General features: G+C 37.1%; 1 protein-coding gene and 1 long non-coding RNA gene across 4 annotated transcripts in view; one reads left to right on the top strand and one right to left on the bottom strand.

The window, feature by feature from the left end:
• The window catches only part of LOC120767087, an 87,219-nt gene that overhangs the window by 1,872 nt on the left and 61,046 nt on the right, over positions 1-24,301 (top strand). The window lies entirely within an intron of this gene.
• Positions 10,380-24,301, bottom strand: part of LOC120767084 (fatty-acid amide hydrolase 2) — a 56,384-nt gene continuing 42,462 nt past the window's right edge. For all 3 annotated transcript variants that reach the window (XM_040092954.1, XM_040092955.1, XM_040092953.1), the window contains one exon: positions 10,380-13,834. In XM_040092954.1, coding sequence (XP_039948888.1) covers positions 12,434-13,834 — 1,401 coding nt within the window. In that variant the 3' untranslated portion in view covers positions 10,380-12,433. The remainder of the gene's footprint in view (positions 13,835-24,301) is intronic.

Below are 24,301 nucleotides of genomic sequence, written 5' to 3'. Positions count from 1 at the left end.
TGTGTAAATATTGTAATTGATTTACCACCTCAAATGCGCAGAATAATAATTAATTTAATTACACTTGTTATTTGAAGCAAATATTTATTTTTAATTATGCTTATACATTTGTAAGTAAGTATGTATATGAGAGCAAGAATTCAGACAAGTATAGTTATAAATGCCACGCTCTAAAAGTAGTGACTTATAAAAATGCGTTAGCCTCGTTTGATTGCCGAAAATGAAGTGAAAGATAGTTTTGCTGGTTGGCAACTGCTAACCGCTGGTCACTTACGCTGTTGAGCTGAAATGTTTGTGTGGCAAAAAGCAAGCACCACAACCGAATAGAGATTGTGCGCACTAAATGCTGCCCTTTCCAGTGGCCGAATCACGTCGAACGCTCTTCTACACCGAAAACCCGCTTGAGCGCGCTTGTGGGTGAAGGCTGCAGAGAGCACATGGTCGTGACTGTGAAATTCCACATCCATGTGAGCAGTTTGAGCAGATAGAGCAGCACAGAGCTGACTATGATTCCATCACTGGAGATTTGGTATTTAACGCTCAGCGTTTAAGAAATTTTTACGCTTAGGTAGGCGGTTTCTATTTACTTACTGCTAAACGCTCAGCGAATTTGAAGATTTTTTGAAAGTTTTGTATACTTTGAGTCTACTAAAAGCAGGTACTCATTCTGCTCTCCACATACCTATTAAGAATTTGGAAATCAGCTTACTGGTTTTTTGATCGTAAGATATTGTGTAAATAAAATGCTTGCTATTTGGAATTTCATATGAAGAAATTACTGCATACATACATGTACATACCAACAATGTAGTATGTGTATACATATGACTATTGTTTAAATGAAATATATTTATGTACATACCTGTATATATGTATGTATTTGTATATACCATAATAATGTAGAAATTTGAAGTAAAAGTCTCAAAACGTGGTTGAAAGAAAAACATTTTTCATAGCTACTTATGTATGTATGTATGTATAAACATGTGTACATACATATATATTTACGTATCTAGATGAATTCTTCGAATTCTAGGTAAGCCAAATTGAACGTCTACAAATAAATTACTCGTAGAAATGTGTTCACATAGTATTTCGATGTCGCTGTCAAGGTGCTAAATGAAAGGTCATGTCTTTAAAAATGAAATAAAAAAGGTCATGTGCCATGTTTGAAAAAATACGATTTTCGTTGTTGTGATTGTTGTTGTAACGGTTAGTCACCGTTAGGGTGGTAAGGTTAAGATAAGTGGTCATCGAGGTCATCCAAAGGTAGGCCCATTAAACGTGTTGTTTCGACGGGGCCGGACCATAGGAAAAAAGGTGTCAGATGTGTCGGGTTAGCTGGTCATGCAAAAAGATGGTAGAATCATGCGGGTCATGCATGCTAGAAATATATTTGATATGTCGGGGATAAGTAGGAGTTTAACATGTTACAGTGTCCAGAACGAAGCTGCGAAAGGGTCACTTTCGATTCTCGCGACAACTCGATCTCGACGTCCGCAATGAGTGGTGGTTTGACACCAAGTATGCTATTCACTGAGAGGGAGTCGGAGAAGGTGTTTAAGCGTAATGTATTTTGTCGGCGACGTAGTTAAGGAAAAACCTATTGTTGTTCATAACAGGCGGTTCCGCTTCAAGCAGGCGAATACAGGAATTGGTTTTACGAAATCAGCCCAGTATAAACTGCTTGAAGAGGAGTTCGTTATGTGTAGATGTTCGATCGGAGACATCAAGAGGCATCACGTTATAGTCCGAAGTGCAGTGTTCTGGCATGTTTAAAGCTTCCCCGTCTGCGTTTCATTGCGTCCAGCCGACCATATTGGTGCTGCGTAGTTAAAGGCCGGGTATTGTGCCAACAAAGTTTCTCAGTCTTTTCCCCATGTGCTGCCGACTAGCGACTTGAGGACTTTGTGGCGGATTGTACTTTGGCAATAATCGCGGTCGTATGAAGAGTGAAGAATCACAAACTGCCTAGTGTTATGCCTAAAGGCTTCTTATTGAGGGTCGGAATTTGAAAGCCATCGACTGCAAAATTAGGATCAAGTCTCTACTCCTTCCTGAATACGGTCGCTGTGGATTGAGGAGGAGAGAGAGTTAGGTTCCGTGCAGCAAAGAGGCGAGAAATTTAGGAGAGATAGCCGTTGACGTTGACTTCGGATGCACTAAAGCTATAATACCCTTTACAGATTCATTTCTAAAGATCTTTATTTTCATTGTGATCAGTCAGTTCGTATGTCAGCTATATCTTATTCCAAAGTGGCTCGATCTGAATAATATGTTCAGAAATTACAGCGCTGCCTTAGACAATGTGAGCTGTTTGGAGTGACGGCCTGCTACCTTCTTCTTCTTATTTTTTGTCGTAGACACCGCCTACGCAATTACAGCCAAGTTTACAACAGCGCGCCACTCGTTCTTACTTTTCGTTGTTTGGAGATTCTAAGTTTGGCCAGGTCCTTCTCCAACTCTTCCTCTCCCTCCACCCGTGGGCACAGCGTCGAATAATTTCAGAGCTGGAGTGTTTTCATCCATTTGGACGACATGACCTAGTCAGCGTAGCCGCTGTCTCTTAATTCGCTGAACTACGTCAATGTAGTCGTATGTTTCGTAAAACTCATTCTTCCTTTGACTTCGGTATTCGCTTTGCCAAGGCCAAAGGACCTTATTTTTCTCTTAAAAACTCGTAACGCTGACAGATGTTGTCATCGTCCATGCTTCTGCACCACTTGTAGAGTTAGGTCTTTCTTCATCGAAAGAGGACTTTACTACTCACTTGCCTACTCAGACCGAAGTAGCACCCATTTGGCAAGAATTATTCTGCGTTGGATTTCGAGGCTGGCAGTGCTGTTGCTGTTAATACTGGTTCCAAAATAGACGAAATTATCTGCGACTTCGAAGTCAACTGTCAACTGTGACGTGGGAGCCAAGTCGCGAGTGCGACGACTGTTTATTTGATGACAGGAGATATTACGTCTTATGCTCGTTCACTACCAGACCCTTTTGCTTCGCTTCCTTGTCCGGTCTGAGGAAAGCAGAATTAACGGCGCGGTTGTTAAGGCCGATGATATCGATATACTTAGCTTTTGGTATTGCTCAACGTCAGTTTACACAGCCGTATTAGTTTTGCGTGATGGCGGGTCCCAAACCCAGCGCACAACCCTGGGGAGGGATGTTTAGCCTTCTCACTTTAGCTCGCGTTCAAATGGATGTTTTTTGGCTACCCAGAGAAAACTTGGTCTAAGACCGGAAGTTGTGAGCTGCTTAAGCCATACGTTAAACAATCGTTTCTGGCTATTCCCACGTGAGTGGCACTCAGAGAACTTTCCTTATTTTCTGGACTTCTACACATGACTCCATCCTTCAGCTAGCTACCTACTTTTGGTAAAGGGCTATAATACGAAATTTCCTTATCATGTTGACTTGGGCGAGTGTTATTTGTTAAGTAAATGTTGAGGTGTTGTTCTCTGTACCGCATCCTGAATAATAAAGGATTCTGCTCCTCAACCCACCAAATCGTTTTTGCGATTGCTAGTAATTTTTTTCTTGTGAGTCCCAAAGATCACACAGTCAGATGTAGCTTCAAACTCATTGAATATGATTATGTCTTTCAAGGAAGTTCGTATCCGAAACAAAAAACGACTCTATAAATAGGTATTTAAAAATTATCATGAAAACCCCTTTTCTTTAATTTGACCTGAAGTCGTGTAGATGAACAAACTAAAGATCATACCTGCAGATTGGGAGTATATGTAATAACATAATACGTATGTATGTAATTTTTGTGGCTTGTTATTTACTTTATATAAAATTTCATGGTGTAAAAATATATTTTTTCGACAAAATTCGATGATATCTGTTTATTGTCAATCAATTATTTCCAGTGAGTGAGCTGATTAAATTTTTCCATCATTTATTGTGCACGGACTACCAAAAGTGCTTTACGCATATCGAAATATTCATGATAAATTTGGTCAACACAATGTTTTGAAGTCTGTAGCTTGTTAAGGGGTTACATAGGTTTCCTCGGGTAAAAAAAACTTTTTTTCAACAATTTTTTTTTCATATAAAAAATAAAATATTTTATTAGAATAATAAACAATAGAATAATATAATGAAATATTTAATTTTTTATTGTTACAAACATACACTATTAACAAAGAAATTCTGAAATTTTTAGAAAAACATTTTTTAAACTCGACTGCGACGCCATTTCCAGTGACCCATCAGAAAAAATATGCGCTCGCGATGGCAGGATAACTCCTTACAGGATCATCTACGTGGTTTAGCTAAAACCTTAACTTAGAAATTGGACGAAGGAAAAAAATGAAAACTTCGCGACATTGTTTTTTAATAGTTGTAATCGAAAAGTCCTTTGTCCAAATATTTAAGAATTGTATCTCAAAGACCTGTGTAAAGTTTCATGATGATTGGTTGAGTAGTTCGCGAGAAATAGTGTTAACCGGCTTTAAAAACACAATTTCGAGAAAAACGAGTTTAAAGACGGCACACTTAGCCTAGCTAGACTCGAACGCGCAAGTTCTCAAGGCTGTGGCTTTGAAATTATTACTCGGATCATGAATTGAAAGTATAGGACAATATTCTAAAGGTATTGCAGAATTTAATAAGACAATAAAAAATAATCGATATTTTGAAATCCGTAAACCCATGTAATCCCTTAACCATCTCAGGCAACTTCATTCTATCGCCAACTAAAACAATTTTGTGGACTTTTGATATTTCCGTTCGCAAGCTCCTCTTTTTGATACACATTACCTTTATAGTCTTCGGTGCTACAAAGAACTTTGCAAAGCAGCTACGAACGGTTGATTTGGCTTGTGCAGAGATCGGATTACAACCATGAAAACATTTTTTTGTCTGTTGAAATTTTTCAACAAAAAATAGTATTTCATTAGGTTATATATTCTCAATATACCAAAACGTGCATAAGTTGAAGTGCCAACCGATTATCCGACAGTTGCAAAATGTATACACGTGTCTTATGAAGGTTAGATTTAGATAGCACAAGTTGGTGCAAATTTTTTTCCGTTCTCTTAGGTATGCATATGAAAGGAGGTATGCCTTGTGACCTTTGGTGTTTTGTGGCCTCCTTTCACAAGTCCAGCCCAAACACAGTAAGAACGCCCAACAACGCAGTTGAGGTAAGGGAGGTACCAGTTTACTTAAACTTAAAACTAGCAAAACTACTTACTTCATGAGAACAGACGCTTCCCAGAATGATATTTCTAGCTGTAATGCAGGCTGCTTTTTATATTTCGGGATTTGGCGACCCTAGTATTGCAATCTGGCCATTTACAACTGTATCGTAAAGTTCGACATTTTTGCTGTTACACATACTCAGAAGGTTTTGACATGCGAGCGCTATTTGTGTTGTTAATAGTAACTTAAAATATTCATCTCGACCAAAAAATGGAATTAGATTGCGATCATTTTTTACAAATTTCGACGTGGATTATCTCAGCAGCAGTGCATCGATGACCGTAATTCAATTTTGGGAGGTGAAGCATCATCAAGGATCTGTGTTTATTGACGGTATGGCGAATGCAAGTGAGGTTGTATATCACTCCAGACGAATTTGTTGAAAGTCGTTCAACATCAGTTATTGCTCCGGAAATTATTGATGCTGTTTGACCTATAAGGAGGTTTAGAACAACACAGAACAATAAATTCTGAGTTGCATGCAACCATGTGCTAGTCAGTTGTCTTTCAAAAAAATCAGGAAAACCAACCACCGAGACTGATATGTATGTCTTCACCACGACAATGCTAGCTTTCATATTTCGCCTGAAACAACTACATTTTTGAGCACTTAAAAAATCGTTTTGATGAGTAAAGCACCGTCAAGTCCTGACTTGAATAAAAGAAACTAAGGAGTCAACGTTTTTCTAAACCTAAAGAGGCCGTTAATGCATTTAGAACGCATGTTTTGGGGATAACTCAATAAAAGTAGCAAAAGTACTTCGACTATTCGTTCAAACGCATGCAGAAGTGTATACATAAATCTTAATGGAGAATAATTTGAAAGACATTTTCGACGATTAAAATTTGTTTTTGTTCTCTAGTCCCGAAATATAAAAGGCGACCTACGTAAATTAAACGATACGAAACATTAGCTAAACAAATTGTTCAACAACGTAAAACCAAAATGGCTAGGCTAGATATCTAAGACGAGTTCTAGAAAAGGCTGAACAGAAACGTAAGAGGTGTTCCTGTGTTTCTCTCATGCCTACTTCTCTACACTTTCTGCACGTATCGTCGTTAATTAGGTCCATCCAGTTCGCATGTGATGTCAGTGGACTTGTCATTAGGCTAACAACCGCTCTGCAGTCCTTTTAAGATCATGTGTGTAAAAATCGTGCGATCATGATCATGTTGGCGACCCATCCCGTTCAGATCCGTTTGTCAGCGCTTTCCAAAAATTCAGTACTGGTTCAATAACCAGACGGATGACTCTTTTGCTATTTCGATTCAAGTAATTCTTTTACCTTTAAAGAAAATATCTATAATTTATTTTTTTTTTCCTTTTGCGAACGTTTTGAACTGAAGAATTTACTAAAATTGATCTTCAAAAAGTTATTTCCTCTTTATATACTTTATAACTTGTATGCGCTTTCAACACGTTGCTACAAAGAATATATTGTCACCTAAAATGCAAAATAACTTAACAAGATTTACGGTGATTTATAGGGGATTTATAAAGAAAGAAACACGATATAAAATGGAACACGAGTGAAACAAAATTGAAATGTTGGTTAAAACTGGGTTATATCTGATAGCAGAACCTTAAAATGTTGTACATATGTGCATACATACTTATATGTAAGTAATTTGAAGTAGTGAATCGTAATCAATAAAAAACTCAATTTCGAATTTTTTCATTTTTTTGTTTTGCATTTTTGGTGACGATATGTTGCTTTGTTCACCTAACGATTTTATGTATCACCCAAAACTAATCGAGATAGAGTGTCTGTTCATCCGAGAGCCGTGTCCAAAATTGTATCGTGGGCATGGCACCGCCCACTTTCAGATGAAAACACAGACCCATCCGACCGATTTCAACTAAATTTCGTATGTGGCATTCCTCTGACAATTTTATGTTACAGTGTGAAATCGGACTACAGCCACGCCTACTTCCCATATAACACAATTTTAAATTTAATCTTTTTAGGCACAAAGATACATTGTTATGAGTAAAACACGCTCTCTTATTTTCATTGGGATAACTCACATATTGACCGATATATGCGGTACAAAGTCACCCCGAAGTTCGAAAATTGTTATATTAAATATATGGGGGCTAAGGAAAGTGTTGATCCGATTAAACCCAGTTTTGGCATACAGACATACCATTATAAGAGAAGGATTATCCAATAATTTTAGTTCTTGTATATCACACATTGACCGACATTTTCGATCAAATATCAGCTACAGGTACCGGGGTGTAAATATTCGGTACCTAGGGGCTTTTTATTGGATTTAAGCAATTTTTGGTTATAAGGGTGCACACACTAAACACATTATTCGTGCAAAGTTTTATCTTCTTCTTCTTAATTGGCGTAGACACCGCTTACGCGATTATAGCCGAGTTAACAACAGCGCGCCAGTCGTTTCTTCTTTTCGCTACGTGGCGCCAATTGGATATTCCAAGCGTATCCAGGTCCTTCTCCACTTGGTCCTTCCAACGGAGTGGAGGTCTTCCTCTTCCCCTGCTTCCCCCGGCGGGTACTGCGCCGAATACTTTCAGAGCTGGAGTGTTTTCATCCATCCGGACAACATGACCTAGCCAGCGTAGCCGCTGTCTTTTAATTCGCTGAACTATGTCAATGTCGTCGTATATCTCGCACAGCTCATCGTTCCATCGAATGCGATATTCGCCGTGGCCAATGCGCAAAGGACCATAAATCTTTCGCAGAACTTTTCTCTCGAAAACTCGTAACGTCGACTCATAGGTTGCTGTCATCGTCCAAGCCTCTGCACCATATAGCAGGACGGGAATTATGAGCGACTTATAGAGTTTGGCTTTTGTTCGTCGAGAGAGGACTTTACTTTTCAATTGCCTACTCAGTCCGAAGTAGCACCTGTTGGCAAGAGCAATCCTGCGTTGGATTTCCAGGCTGACATTGTTGGTGGTGTTAATGCTGGTTCCAAGATAGACGAAATTATCTACAACTTCAAAGTTATGACTGTCAACAGTGACGTGAGAGCCAAGTTGCGAGTGCGACGACTGTTTGTTTGATGACAGGAGATATTTCGTTTTGCCCTCGTTCACTGCCAGACCCATTTTCTGTGCTTCCTTGTCCAGCCTGGAGAAAGCAGAACTAACGGCGCGGGTGTTGAGGCCGATGATATCAATATCATCGGCATACGCCAGCAGCTGTACACTCTTATAGAAGATGGTACCTTCTCTATTTAGTTCTGCAGCTCGAACTATTTTGCAACCTGCTTCTGGAGAAAATAGTTCGAGCAAAGTTTTATCCCGTTATATTAATTGCTTCTTGATTTATGTACTGGAAACTGAACGAATCGAGTGAAATTTAAAATTGTGCTATATGAGAAGTAGAGTTGTGGTCTTCACCATCGTCAAATTTTCACATCGTGTCCCATTAAGCTCTCTCAGTGGTAAAATGTAATGTCTCTGGCGTATTTAGTTATTGAGTTATCGCGCTTTTAGCGGTATTTAACAGTACCGTGTCTGCACTTTTTGTGTTTACAGTTAATGGCGATTTGTGGGCGTGACAGTGGTCCGATTACGCCCATCTACCTATTTTTTGTACCAAGGAACGCACTTGCCAAGTTTCATTAAGATATCTCAATTTTACTCAAGTTACAGCTTGTCCGGACGGACAGACGGATGGACAGATAGACATTCAACCGGATTTCAATTTTTCTCATCATCCTGATCATTTATATTTACATAACCCTCGTTTAGTTTTAGGTGATACGTTCAACCGTTAGGTGAACAAAACTATAATACTCTTTAGCAAATAGTTTCAAGAGTATAAAATATATTTTTTGAATTTCAAAAGTTCAAAATAATAAAAATGCAATTTTTGCTTGCTTAGACTTACCAAAATAACCGTAAGCTACAGTCATTGGTACAATACCAAGCTATAAATTTGAATTTCAACGGTAATTTTGCAAGGCTCGTAAATTCGTCAGTTAAACATAACCGGGCACTTTTCTCGACATAAACACGTAGTTATACACATTAGAGGCAATTATGCAAGTATGTACATATGTGTGTGTATGAACATTTACAATAGGAACATATAAAGTTTGCTCGAATTTCGGCTTTCAATTATTGTATGTATGTATGTATGCATGGGTATGTATGTATTCCTGTGTGTGCATATGTATGCATTTATGTGTGTGTATGCGGGGCAGTTGATTTGAACGTTTTCACGCGCATTTTCGTTCATGGAGGTCAACTTCTTTTTGTTGCTTTTCGCTGTGAAGCATTGCGAAATTTACAGCAATTACACACAACATTCTTAGCACTAGCACTGAAATAAAGGAAACTGCGAAAAACACAAACAATTTGAAACAAAGTAAATACAAAATTTATAAATTTAATATAGCGCAGCAATTTAATTTGTGTGGCCGACCGCTTCTGGGTAATTAGATTGAAAAGATTGTGCGGTCTAGTATGTTCGAAATTTTCGCTGATTGTTTATTCGAAATCCGTTGGTCGTTTTTAAGTTATGCAATTACTCAGCTCACATGCTTGCTTATAATTATATACATGCATACATATGTATGTAGTATGTATGTATATATTTATACAATCTATAATAATGTTTTTTTTTCAAGTACTTGTAAAACAATTATTTATATATATGTATATTTTTACAATAATTATAATGTGATAATCTTTTTGGATTGTTGTTGGCTTAATTAATTAAGATACATTTGTATATTATTTTAAATGAACATTGAATATAATAAAAACATGATAAAATATGTTAGTGTGCGTGATGTATGACAGTTTGACAGTTATTCGCATATAACCTAGCATGTGCGCATGTATGTATGTATGTAAGTGACATTTTTAAGGTCTAAGTAACAATATTTTTAATATTTTCTTGCTTTTAAAATTAGTGTTGAGTTTCGTTTAAGTGTCTGTAAATATTAGGTCTAGCAATAAGAAATCCATTATTTTTGCAATAATTTAAAACATTTATTTAGCAAAGTTGGAACTAACCGATTTAGGTGAAAAACGCATTGTTTTGTTCGATAATTTGTTGGCATGTTGACAGAAATTTCATATTGCCACGTTAATTGAAACGCTCGTCACTAGTGGCAAAAAGGTTAGGTTAGGTTAGCTTAATCTGGTAGGCCAATAAGCCAGGCATAGAGCAGTTTTGGTCATTTGCGATAGCAGATGGAGTTCAGTTGCTAGGTCTACTCCTACTTCTACTACTCCTCGTAGTCATCCATCAGTCGAATTTTAACAGACACTGCGGCCTCACTATCGATATCCAGTGTATCATACCGTGGGGACCCCAAATGCTTAGTGTAGCCTTGCCAATGCTGGAGAAGTATACAAGAGATGCTCGACTGTTTCCCTGCTGCTTTGCTCTAGACATTTCTTGCAGTCTTCTTGAACTGTCAGCCCATCCTACGGGTGTGCGTCGCCACCAGACAGTGATCAGTTAGTATTCCCCATCATGTTTCTACAGTCTCTTCTATCGAGTGATAATAGGAATTTTTTGTACTTCTGATCTACCGTTTTGCACATGACTTTTGCAGTTTTGCACCCAAATAGCTCGTGCCATCGACAAGAAGCTTGAACAATTATTTTTTTTCTTGAGACGAATTTTTCAATAGCCAAATCATTCGTCCTAGACAGGAACAGGCAGTAATTACTTGATGTGAGATTTAAACTATAAAATGGATACATACAAACATCACAACTAAGCTGCCCGGAGCTGCTCGCGCGTCAATAATGACGTGTGAGGCCACGCATTGTCCTAAAGTAACACAATTTCTCTTCTAATGGTTAAAGCTGGTCACTAATGGGCGATTGCTTTCAGTCGGTCCAATTGTTGACAATACAGCGCCGAATTAAGAGTTTGGTCGTAAGTAAGGAGCTCATAGAAGCTGTTCCCTGTCAATTTCACCAAACACATATTAAACAATTCAATTTAATCCTGGCTCGGATTACCGCAATTCGACCACGACCGTTTTTACTTCACTTTGTCGCAAGTGGGTCACTGTAGAACACCAGTTACCATCTGCTTCCAAAACGGTTCGATATTTTTGCGATTCTTGGATGAAAACTCGATCCATGAGCTTGTTTTGGGTTAACTCGTGTGGTACCAATACATCGCGTTTTTTTTTAAATCCTGCCTTACTTAAATGGTGCGAAAAGGTTTTTTATGCCATATTTAGCTCCGAGAGATCGAAGCAGTACTTACATTGCGTTTGAACTCGACGAATTCTATTATTTTATCGCTAATTTTAACCATTGGCTTTCCAGGGCGCACTCTGTGTATCTTTATCATCAAAATTAGCAGTCTCCTGCAGTATTAGACCCACAAACACTACGCTCATTTTCAGCCACTTGGCTTGCGATTTCGCATTTATTGAAGAAAAGTATAAATGGTTCCATATTTTCTCTTTGTTGATGGACATCTTTTACAAGCGTTCTAACAATACTTAGTCAAGCAATCACCAAACTGTGAGAATTTTTTTTTAATATGAAATATTATCCTTCTACCGTCCTATTACATAACCTAATCGCGTTTATACAACGCGAGATACAGATTACTATTTGAAAAATAATGGATTCTTTATTGAAGACCTAGTACACACACAGTATGTACAGCAGTTCACGCCTATAGCAATTTCATATCAAATAATTAATAAACCATTATCGCAAAAATTAGCAAAAATCCTAAACAAGGAAAAAATCTCATTAAATACATTTTTCAAATTTACAAAAGTCTTCGAATTATGAAACAAAATTTTTTTCTTCTATAAATACTCGTGATGCAAATGCAAATTAAATTACAGTTACAAAAATGTGATGCGTCCGATTTACAAATTGAACTAAATCTATATATAATAGTATATAAAATTATGAAAATATTATTTTGTTATAACGTAACATCAGTCGCTTTGCAAAGCTTTGAAAGTTGACGTCCAAGAGCTTCACTAAACTCACAGCAGGCGTGGCACAAGTGAGGCACCATGGTGTATAGAGGCACAATCGCTACATTCCTTCTTATATATGTACATATATAGCAGTACAATCCAATTTATATTTGCACCGCTTCGAACTTAATAAAATAGTTTAGACTGCCGACACAGCATTGACGGACACACCCTTTGCACCTTACGCCAAACTACATATATGTATGAACTCTCTCGCTCTCACTCTCACTCCCTTTGTCGCATTTTGCTCCTCACTGCTGCTTTATACACGCTTCGCTGACTCCTCTGAGGGCGGACGCACCCAACCACCGTAGCGTCGCTCCATTTCGCGCGCCACTGCTAAGCAGAGATGATCCTGCCCCGGATTCGCCACCACCTGTATGCCCATTGGCAGATTACGTCGATCCAAACCGATCATACAGTTGGTGACGGGCAAGCCCAGCGTATTAAATATCGCCATATACATGGGCTCCAACAGCTTGTGGTAGATTTGATAATGCTGATGCGCCGTATTCGGAAATGTTGGATAGAGAAAGACGCCATCGTTGCCGAGCAGCTCTTTGAATTCAGTCTTGAGCGCCTCAATGATGGTGGCCAAGTGCTTGTGGCGTGAATTCGGTATGATTTTCATGAAGTTTTGCAAATGTCCGAATATCACCGATGGCAATATGCTATCCGAACAGCCGAAGAAGTATTTTACAGTTTCGGTGCACACGGTTTTCGGACGTTCGCCTTCTTCTGTTTTGTAATAGATGGTTTCAATGTTCTTCATGGTCAGCATGGCGGATAGTGAGATGTCTAGTGAGAGTTTCATTTTTCTGATATTTACACGTTTCGCATTAAAATCGGTGGCCACACGATTGATGGCGGCATGCAGATCGCGACTCAACGGACGCATCATGCCCGATGGACCATCGTTATCCATGAAGAAGAAACGTATGCTCTGTGGACTAAGTTCACGTTCGAGTGTCAGCTTAGGTCCGGTAGGATCCAACATGCATTTGAGCAATAATGGCAGATCTTTAGCGTAACGTGTCATCGGCGCAATTGTGAAGAAGTCACCCCATTTCGGGTAATCGCTGGTCGGATGGTGGCCCTTAAATGAAACTGAATATGGTGTTGGTTTGTGTCCCCAAATGCCGCTGAACATGGCGGGCAGACGTGATGAGCCACCAATATCGGAGGTCAGTCCCAACAACGAAGCACCGCTCGCCAACAAAGCAGCCTCACCGCCCGAAGAGCCACCAGGTGTGCGCTTCAAATCGTAAGGGTTCTTTGTTTGCCCTGTCACATTGTTGTAGGTCTCCCACAGCAGACACAGCTCTGGTGTATTCGATACCAGCATTATTATGCCACCACAACGTTTGATCTGCTCCACCACAGGCGCATCGGATTTGGCAATTTGTGGTGTTTTGAAAACGCGTCCCGCCTGATTGGTTAAGCCTTTCACGGCGATACTCTCCTTCACCGTTACCGGTATGCCTAACAATGGTGTGTTCTCCTCCATCTCCTCGATGGTGTTGATGCCGGACGCGATAAGGCGATCTGTTTCACGTGCCTCCTCAAGCGCCTCTTCGAAGCGATCTTGCACAATCGCATTAATCAACGGATTCACCTGCTTACACCGCTCGATGTACGCCTCGACCACCTCTTCGCTTTTGATCTGCGGAAGAGAAATAAATGAGTATATTATTTATTGCCTTTATTTTTAGCATACAAATGGATAGCTGTACGGGTATTGTGTCGATAAACTAATAAACGAGTTAAATTTAAGGCAACATCTGCGGTCGCGAATGCAAAAGAATAAAAAAAAAATCGGCAGTAAAAAGCAAGCATTTCTTCAATTGAAAGAAAGTATGAGATATTCGCAAGCTAACGAGACATACATATATGATCAGATCGTCGCAATGAATGAGTAATGTGTCGCTGAGACTTTCGTTCACCAAGATTTCACATTAGGGCGCGCCCTATTTGTACATAAGTTTGATATTTCTTCTTAAATAACTTTTAAGTTCATAAAATATGTCAGAACAAAAATCTAAAGCGCTAAAGACGATGCATCTGGTTTTGAAGGTGTGTCAATAAGTAGCAAATATTCTTGCTTTATATATAAATATTCTTGCTTCGATCGCCCTATAAAGCTCTAGAGATCGCATTTTTTCTGTAAATTCTGCTTTCTGTTTTGTTATTTTCACATTTTGGAGTTCATTAATTGCTGTTATAACTGCTCTAAAGAGTATATTATTTGTAACCAACTTTAATTCCTTAAAAAGCACTTACTTTTATGCGTAATTCGGCTAAGAATGCCAAATATTTCTTTTTTTATTTAAACGTAACAATTTATATAGCCAACTAGCTTATAAATTGAGTTATCCAGTTATCGTACAAATTAGTAGTGACTCTCTTTGCTTAAGTATTAATATGCATTTAAATATTGAATTTTCTATGCTTTTCTCGCAAAAAGGTGAGATGATGTCTGTGAATTTATTGAGAACGGACTCTCTTGTGTAGGTGGCAAGTTAAATCGAAAACATCGTTTCGTAAATTTGATTTAATTTTTCTTATATTTTATATTTTTGAAACTGTTTTTTACTTACTGCTTATTTTTTTAATAATTCTCTTTTCGCATTTTTTTAGACCCATTTATTTAATTTTCCTCACTTTTGCTGCCGATAGATTTGTAATAGAACAAAACGCTTATAATTTGATTAGTACAATTTGCCAGAATTGCATAAACAATTTTACACTAATTTATTGATAATTAAGCGCTAATTGACAATTAGTAAATTATGTTGCATTAAATTAAAATTGAAACACACCAGGAAGTGCTAAATTCGGATTCGGGTGCAACGAGCCATTTTACACTTTTGCAACTTGCAGGTATCAAAGCCAAGGAATTCCTTAAGGTGTAAAGCTTCAATCAGAGTATCGGTATCCAAGCAATTTCGTATATACATACTATATACTGCACATAACTCATACACTGACCGACAAATTCGTCATAAGATTTGTTAGAAAAACGAAAATCAATATATGTACATTAGGGTGTTTTTGTTTTTTTGAACTATTAATTTTTTTCAGTCCCCCCACGAAATTTCCTTGGAAATACTCTAAAAAATTCCTTGAAAATTTTAGCCCTTAATATTAACATTAAGAACTGGACCAAGACCTGTAAAAATTTTCCATAGAAAATGTACTACAATCGTGAGTTTTTATCTTTAAATTCCTACAGATCAGAGGTACTTTATGGCATCGCTTTGACTTTAGACGCATATTTCTAAGAATTGTTCATTCTACAAAAGTGCTCAGTGCAACAAACCAGCGAGGTAGTACGAGACTATAAACCCGATTTTTCTAAGAATTTCGTATTTTTTTGTATATATTATGTATTGTATATGTATTCGTATAGTATCTCGTAAATGACAGGAGCTATAGAAAAAATGTACATGACAAATTTGTAGGAAATTTTATTTGCTATAAAAAAGGTCCGAAGTCTAAATCACTATCATTAATACTTCTCTAGATATTCGGCTTTTTAAGTAAAGCTTTATAGAATATTTATAGATGGTATGTATTAAAAAATCTGTGAAAATTGCTCATGCCACATACCAAAAAGATGTTTCCTGGGTTTCTTTAAGGTATCTCACATACATCACCAATCATATGGAGTAAAGTCAGCCGAATGTTCGAAAATCCTGATGTTAGTTATATGGGGGTAGGACATGTTTTAGCTTAAATTTATCTATTTTAGGCACAAAGATACTGTTATAAGTAAACACGCTTTGTAATTTTCAATGAGATAACTCAAATATTGGACGATATATCCAGGTATTCGAAAATCTTTATATTAGATATATGGGGGCTCAGGGAAGTTTGACCCTATTCCCAATTGCATATCTATCTTACAAGCGAATATGAGTCCTGAATTGTTGAAAACTTGCCAGTTGACAAAAGCGATGCCTATTCGAACAAAAAAAACGCAAAATGTTTGAAAGCAAATCTAACCTACAAATAAATTACTAACTCTTTGAAAGTAAGTTTTGAACTTGTTTTCATGTAAAAAAAAATACAGAACAATCCAAATCTGTCGATAAATAACTATTTTGCTGGTAAAAAAATGCAGGAAAATGTTAAATGAAAAAAAATTAAATAAACAACTGCCACCCTAATGTACATATAAGAATTTATTCACACAATCGAAATCTGCCTTTAATTCAATGGAATTCACATTCTGTCGCACCGCATTTGCGGTTGACTGGCATAAATTTGCATAATATCCAGTAAATGACAGTGAAATGAAGCACATTGTCTCAAAGTGCACCCGCTGCCGCCGCTTGACGCTGCACCTTCACCCCCAAAGCCACGAGTATGCCTGTGAATGGACTACATACGAATAGTTTCTAAACGTCACTTAATTACAAGCGCCGATTGGGTTGATATGTATTTCTGGTAGTGGCGTGAGAGCAAACTTTGCATTTAAATATCTAGTGTTAGTTTTAATAGATATGTTCAACTCTCCATTTCATTGCGAATTGTTATAAAAGTTGACATTAACAATCTACTAACGACACTTTCGTGGAAGCGCACACGCTAGTGCACCGCACGTAACGGTACTTTTGATGCGCCTTTTTGCACGTTGATTAAGATTTGTAGAATTTTTTTACGTGACAAAGAAATTTCGCTAGTAAAAATTACATTGCCTTTAAGGGGATTCACAATGCATACCTTCGTGGTGCGATTTGCTGGGAGAACATAAATAGAGTAATTACAATCAATACAAACAAGTTGACTTTTAATTTATTTAGGCATTTTTTTCCTTTGTAGCATCGTTTTAAAATTTGCAAAGAATCCGTATTTAACTCGACTTTAAATGAAACCGAACATTCTTTGAATTTTATGATTTGAAGATTATCTCTTTGCGAATAGTACGCTCAGTAGCCCGATTATTGGAAACATACGTTGAGCGAAGCGCGTGAATTCTCGTAATAAAGTAAGATTTGTAAACGTTGTTCAGACGTTAGTCTTTCCATGATGAAATGCCGAACAAAACTGAACAAAAATAAGATGACAAGTTGTCACGACTGATCTATCAAAAAAAAGGCTATTGAAAAAAATACCTCTACTTGGATCACCCGTTAATACCCAACATGCGTTCCTTTTGATCCTAATTTCAGTTGATAGTCAACCTATAATCTGCTATGAAGACGTTAGTCCGGTATGAATCCCATATAATCACTACTTTCACTCATTCTCATTCATCTATAGTTTTTAGCATATTCTGTTTAGTAGTTTTTCCCCTAAGTTGGTGGACAATTCCTTTGTCGTTGTTTTCGGGGGAACAGTAAATATACCTAATATGGAATATACAAGTATAAAAGAATTATTATCTTCTCACGAATATTGAAGTCGTCATATGTAGTACATAAGGTTTTTAGACCCTTTTCCAGAACAAATAGAGGCTTCCAATGCACTGTGAAATCATTAGGAAAAAGAGATTTCATGTAAGATTGTGTGATCTTTGTGGGTCACCATCCAATATTTGTTCTTTTATAAACTTATTTATTTAATGCGCTTTGTTTCCCGTAAAGGGAAAATTTTCATTTTCTGCTTGACTAATTTTTGGAAGCTTGCTGACGGTTTCGGTCTAAAAATTTAGCAATATTTAAAATATATAAGTATAAGTAAATATATTTTTATATTTACGACATTTATATAATGTATATTTGTATGTATTTATTATATGTATTATATTTGTTTGTAATTGGCTCTTGAATAGTTTTTATGTGCTTGGTCGAGAAGAATTCTTATTTTTGGTATTTGTCCAGTAAAGAAATTTGATTTTTTTTTAAATTAATTTTTTTTATTTTTTAATTTATTTGAATTGATCAGACTTGCACTTAGAATCATATTAATATAGCATATATCTTCATTACGAATATTGGAAATAAATTTTAGTTTGTATCAAGAGTATAATGTCATCTATATCTGCCAACTATTCTTTTTGCATAAAAATTCACAGATGTTTGGCAAGTTTCTTCCGAGAGTTTCAAGATCAATCCACATATATATGTATATCTATCCCGAACAAACCAAACTTCCTGTTGCACTAACAGTGTATTTTTCTTTTCATCTGTCCCAAATGCCACATTAAAATAATTATTAGTGTTTAGTATGCGCTAGTCTTTCTGAAGCACATAAAGTGCATTCGGTTGAAATTATTCGACAAAGAAGTTCCATTAAATTTTTTGTAAGCAATAAAATTTCTGATGCCGAAACGTTGCGAATGTTGAAAAGGCCTTCGGTGATAATTGTTTGTCGCGAGTAAGTGTTTTTAATGGCACAAATTATTCAAAGAGGGTCGAGAATGCGTTGTCGACGAACCACTGCCATTAACAGCAACTGATGATCAATATGTCAATAAAATAGAGGAATTGGTGCTTGAGATTCCAAAATTAAGAGTCAGTGATCTTACTGGCATCGTTGGAATATCTGACGGATCAGTGAAGACCATTTTGAAAGATCATTAGAGCCTAATGAAACTGAAAGCACAATGGGTTCCAAAATCACTTAATTTTTTGGTAAACAGCGTCGCGTGAACGTCTGTATAACAATGCTTTCCGACTATCAGGATGTCATGAAACATATTAGGTACTACTGGCGATAAGTCTTGAAACTGTGCTTCTGACTCGATAACAGACGATCAATCAGCCGAATATCTTGGCAAAGGTGAGCCAAAGCCGAAAAACCCACTTCAAAGCAATTTAAAAATACAGCTGTCTTCGATTATCGAGGTGTGGTGCACTCCGAACTCCTTCCGACCTACCAAACTTTCAGCAAGGAATACCATTTAAGTGTTATGCGTCGCATACTGCATTGATTCTTAGTGATTTTTTTGCCAAATTTTCAAGCAATATCGTGCCCCAACCACCGTATTCACCTGTTTGACTATTCAGCATGCTTAAACAACCGCTTCGTGGAAGCAGTTTTGAATCGAGTGAAGACTATTCTGACTAGACTTTAACAACTGTTGCGAAGATTGCAAAAAATGTTGGCTTAAATGATATTGAGAGTGCCTTTATAGCAATGGAATACCGTTTTCAGTGCATTCCGCTACCTATAATGGCAGGAAAAGAACGCTTAGAAAAAAATTTGTTTTTATAGAATTATTAGAGTTACCATAGAGTTTCAAAATAACATAATGTTTTGGAATGGGAACACATTTTTTCAGCATTTCACAGAAATAAAATGTCTTTATAGCAATGAAACAAAGTGTATGCATAACTGTATTTAAATGTCATATGTCAAAATATGTAATCGTAATTAATGAGAATGCCAATGACAGACGCATCACACGCTCACTACCTTCAGCGCTGGCAAGAAACGACCTCAAACGCTTATGTAGGGCAGCGACCGCAATCGAAATTGCAAGCTCCGTTGCGAGAGCAAATGTAATCGTAGACAAATGCGTGAATTCAAACGCCAAGCTTAGAGGCTAATCCAAATGGATGAGCGGCTGACAGCAGCGACAATAGAGGCGGCGGCGGCGGCGCTTCATATTTGTATAAATGCCTTGGTGCATAAGTTCATGTGTGCACATGTTTGTCTAATTGTTGTTCGTTGTTGTTGTTGTTGTTTTTCGCGTGCGATATTGATACGAATGGAGGTCGTCCATCAACGGCACTAACGTAACAATTGGCAATATACATGCACACAATGCAAATGCATACCTTTATATATATACATATACAGGGTGGCTACAAAAACAAACCGTAATTACATTTTTCCTGTGTGAGTAAACGACTTACTGTGCTTTTATTTGGCAGGTTATTATTTAACTTTTTTAGAACTGCATACTTGGCATACCGAAAAGAGGGTTTGGAACGTTTTTGGAACGGTTGCCGTCAGTCATTTCCGTCCAAAGGGAATTCAGACGGGATTTGGCGGCACTCTCCCACGTAGGTGGAGCATTATGAGGTTGGTAAACATGTTTACCAAATCTGCAAGTATCGTAAAAGATTATATCATCGAGAGCCATACGTTTGTGTTCAAGAAACAATCACGGCTGTTGCATCGTCAATTCAGGCAAGAGTTCGACTCACAACTTATCGGCGCAACTTGGAGTTAACAGACGTTCATTACAACGGAGAATTCATGATGACCTAAAGCTGTTCCCATACAAAGTTCAAATATCAAGCCCGTTAAACCCTCTAGATTTGTCTATTCGCCTGGAATAACTTGATAAATTGCCTGTTTATGTCTGATGAGTGCCATTTTGATCGAAATGCAAATGAAAACAAGCAAAATTGTCGTGTATAGAGTGAATCAAATCAAGAAGTAATCCACGCGACGGAACTTCACCCACTGTGCAACTGCACACATAGCCACACGGGTTATTGGCGCGCTCCAATGGAACTTTGAAAACAACTTTATATCAAGAAACTCCACATTTCGCTGACATCAAGATCGCCTGACCTGACTGCAGCACACTTTTTCCCAAGGGGTTATATTAAGCAAGAGGTGTGTAAAGCAAAACGCAAAAAATCTGACTGAATTGAAGCAGTTCATTAAATCGATAATTGGAGCAATCCCGACTTCAACCCTACAGGCCGCAATGAATAATTTTCTAATCAGGTGTCGTATATGCGTGGCTGAGCATGGAGGTCATTTCGTTAGGTGGCTGATCAAGGATCGCACGTGAACTCCTTTGTGAAGCCAAGTAGTCTTTTCTATGGAGGTCCAAAAAAATAAAATTTGCTATACAATAAAAAAAAAATAAAGTAAACATTGTTAAAACAAAATTTTATTATTACGGTTTCTTTTTGTAGCACGATTTGTGCCCCACCCTGTATGTATCTAAAAGCTGTGAAGTAAACAGCGTCAAAATGTCTGGCAACAAGACTGGCTTTCAATTTAACTGGCATGCTTTTATTTTTATTTGACTATTTGATAGCAAGTTGGGCTCGACCAGTGCAAGCCTTTATTTATGTATACATATAGTATGTGTGTATTTATGTATAAATACATATATGTACATGTATAGATCCATATTTACCTAGAATGACGAATCTGCAAAATATTTTTTCGTTTTTGCCATTATAATCTTGGATTGTGTATAGTAAATATACTAAAGTATATACTTATGTGTGCATATACATATGTACTTAAGTATAACATATTTGTTTGTCGCTCACTTACATTGTTTCTGACCAAGCGACGGCGGTCAATCAAGGTAAATTTTGTTTCTTAGAGTTAAAAGAAAACAGTGAAAAAGCGATTACTTCGGTTGCGCCGAAACTATAATACCCTTCACAGAATTTGATTTTAGTCGGTCAGTTTATATGACAACTTTATGCTATAGTAGTCCGACCTGAACTATTTCTTCGGATATTGTACCTATGACGTGGCAATTATCCATATCAAATTTCGTGAAGACATCATGTCCGATACAACACCTTTCCCTACAAGAGCATTATTTTTATTATCGTATTTTTATATTACTTATATGCTATATGGATATGGTGTTTAGGGTATATTGCTTGCATAGGTAGTTCATGCATATAAGTATGTACATATATTTTAAGAAATAATATTTATGAGCACGTCTTTTACAATACCTGTAGCTATTACAATACACACATTTATCTACCGACTGTCAATTTATTTCATACATCGTTGAATGAATGAGCAAATGCACGACGCACGCGCGCATAAACAATCGAAACCATTGAGCGTGAAGAGCAACCCAATTATTTAGCAACAAGCAAACAGACATATACAAAGTATATACCTATATATGTATAACAGCATATGCAATTGCATTGTTATTTGTTGCCTGTCGGCTTATTACTTGGCTAAGATAATGGAAACGCCAGTTTTTGCGACACAATCATAAAAGGATTGCAAAATTATCCACAATTTTCATAAATTGCAACAGTTACATTTGACTATATATTTGTATAGGGTGTGTTTTTTAGAGCTATCGCAGTTACTCAGCAGCTAGCTGTCAAATCAGCTGTCAAAGTAAATACATATGTTTAATACTTATAAAGGGGGGATCCAAGTAGAGGTATTTTTTTGAAGCGTCTTATTTGACATATCACGAGTGAGTCGTGTCAAGCTGTCATGTTATTTTTGTTCAGTATTGTTTGGCATTTTCTGATGAAAAGACTTACTTACGCCTGAACAACATTCATTATTGGATAATATGCGACCATGTAGACCACGTCCAGCACGCTGTGAAGAGAATATAGCAGCCGTAGTTGAGAGTATACGCGCAGACCGTGCAGAGTCCATTCGGCGCCGTTCGCAGCAACTCGGACTGAATGACGTATGGAACGACATGAAAACGTACAAATACAACTGGTGTAAGAAGTGAAGCCGCCCGACCTTCTCAAGCGAATCGCTTCGCTCTATGCACTCTAGAAAAGTTTCAAGAAGATCCGACGTTTTCGAGCCAAATTTTTTTTAGCGATGGGGTCCATTTCTGGCTCAATGGATAAACAAGCAAAGTTGTCGCATTTCACTATTTGATGCCTGAAATTGAAGTTCGTGACCTCGGCGACATTTGGTTTCAACAAGACGGTGCCACTTCCCACACATCGCATCAATCAATGGATTTATTGAGAGAACATTTAGGTGAGAAGATTTTACCTTTTGGGGCGGTCGATTGGTCACTAAGATCGTTTGATACCACACTGTTAGTCTTTTTCTTGTAGGGGTATGTAAATTCTAAAGTCTATGTGGACAATCCCGCTTCGATTCTGACCTTGGAGCAAAACATGTCATTCATGTAATAAATATTTGCCATTAAATTTGAAGTTTCTGCGCTGTAAACTGTAAGGCAGATATGTTGAAAGGAAAAGTATCTTCGTTTCTATATCCGATGTGGAGCTGCTACAGTATAGCGTTAAAAAAAATAAAAGCATCTATAAGAAGCTCGAATGAAAAATAATGTGGGAGGAAATTTATGCTGATTCATAAACAGTTGGGCCACAAAACTCAAATCTGCGGGTATTCTAGGAAAATAATTATTTAATAAAAGTTATACGTCTATTTACTGGATATTAATAATAAGCATGCTACTTGTAGAATAGCATTAATAGAACATCAGTCTTCTGTCGGCAGTTCACAATCAACTCTAGCTTGTTCAGGTAGCAAGGAATATGATGTCTAGCGGTGGACATGTCTACAGCAAAGGCAGGTCGGTTGACACTGCTCTTCACTCGGTAGTGTCATGTCGCTGAATGTCGAAAACTATTCAAACATGTATAGTAGGTAAGGCAGCTATATATAAGTATTTAAGCAACTGTCTTGATTTTTCCATAAATCTCCATAAATATCGAAATATTTCTGGTAAACTCACAGATTCTCTTCACACAAAATACTTTCTTCTATTCGAATGAGGGCACAAATTAGGTAATATTCATCATCATTCTGTTATATAAGTATAATATGTATGTTTGACCGTATACAGTGTAGAGTATATATTTGAGTTTATAATCACCGTTTGTACTACATTGTACATTGTGTTACGGCACTGTCATTTGAGGTTATCGTTATCCGTATGTGTATTTACTTGGAAATAGTCTTTTTTGCTTTAAGTATTAGGTATACATACATATATACAAATATATATTACTTCCACCTATATATGTATATAGATATTATTGTACGATAATAATTATTTAAAATGTGTTCATTTATTTGACTCATTTGTTTTTGTCTAATTAAAAATTCAAAAATAAAATGTAATTATAATTTGTAATAATTTTGAAATATTTTTTTTATTATGCAATCGCCTTAATCTTAAAATGTTTAAAGGAAATTGTGTACAACTTATAGTTCCCGCTCTTTTAAATTCTTGATAATTTGTCGTGTTTTGAGAAAGTTTTCTTTCAGAACAATACCCAAAATGATCACTGGCGCACAGCCACCGTGCTTGGAAAACTAATGATATAATTTTCATTCAATCACTCCCAACTGACTTTGGCTTGCATTTATTCGTTCAAATAGAAATATAGTTCAAAATTACAGCATCTGACTCTAAGAATACATTTTAAGACACATTTTTGCCAATTCCCCATAAGTGAACAGCGCACTGTTCGGTTAAGAGGACATATGAGAAGTTATA

Source organism: Bactrocera tryoni, chromosome 1 (assembly GCF_016617805.1).
Source record: "Bactrocera tryoni isolate S06 chromosome 1, CSIRO_BtryS06_freeze2, whole genome shotgun sequence".
Lineage (NCBI taxonomy): Eukaryota > Metazoa > Arthropoda > Insecta > Diptera > Tephritidae > Bactrocera > Bactrocera tryoni.
Note: the sequence above shows the minus strand (reverse complement) of the source record. Positions and strands in the feature narration are given on the sequence as shown.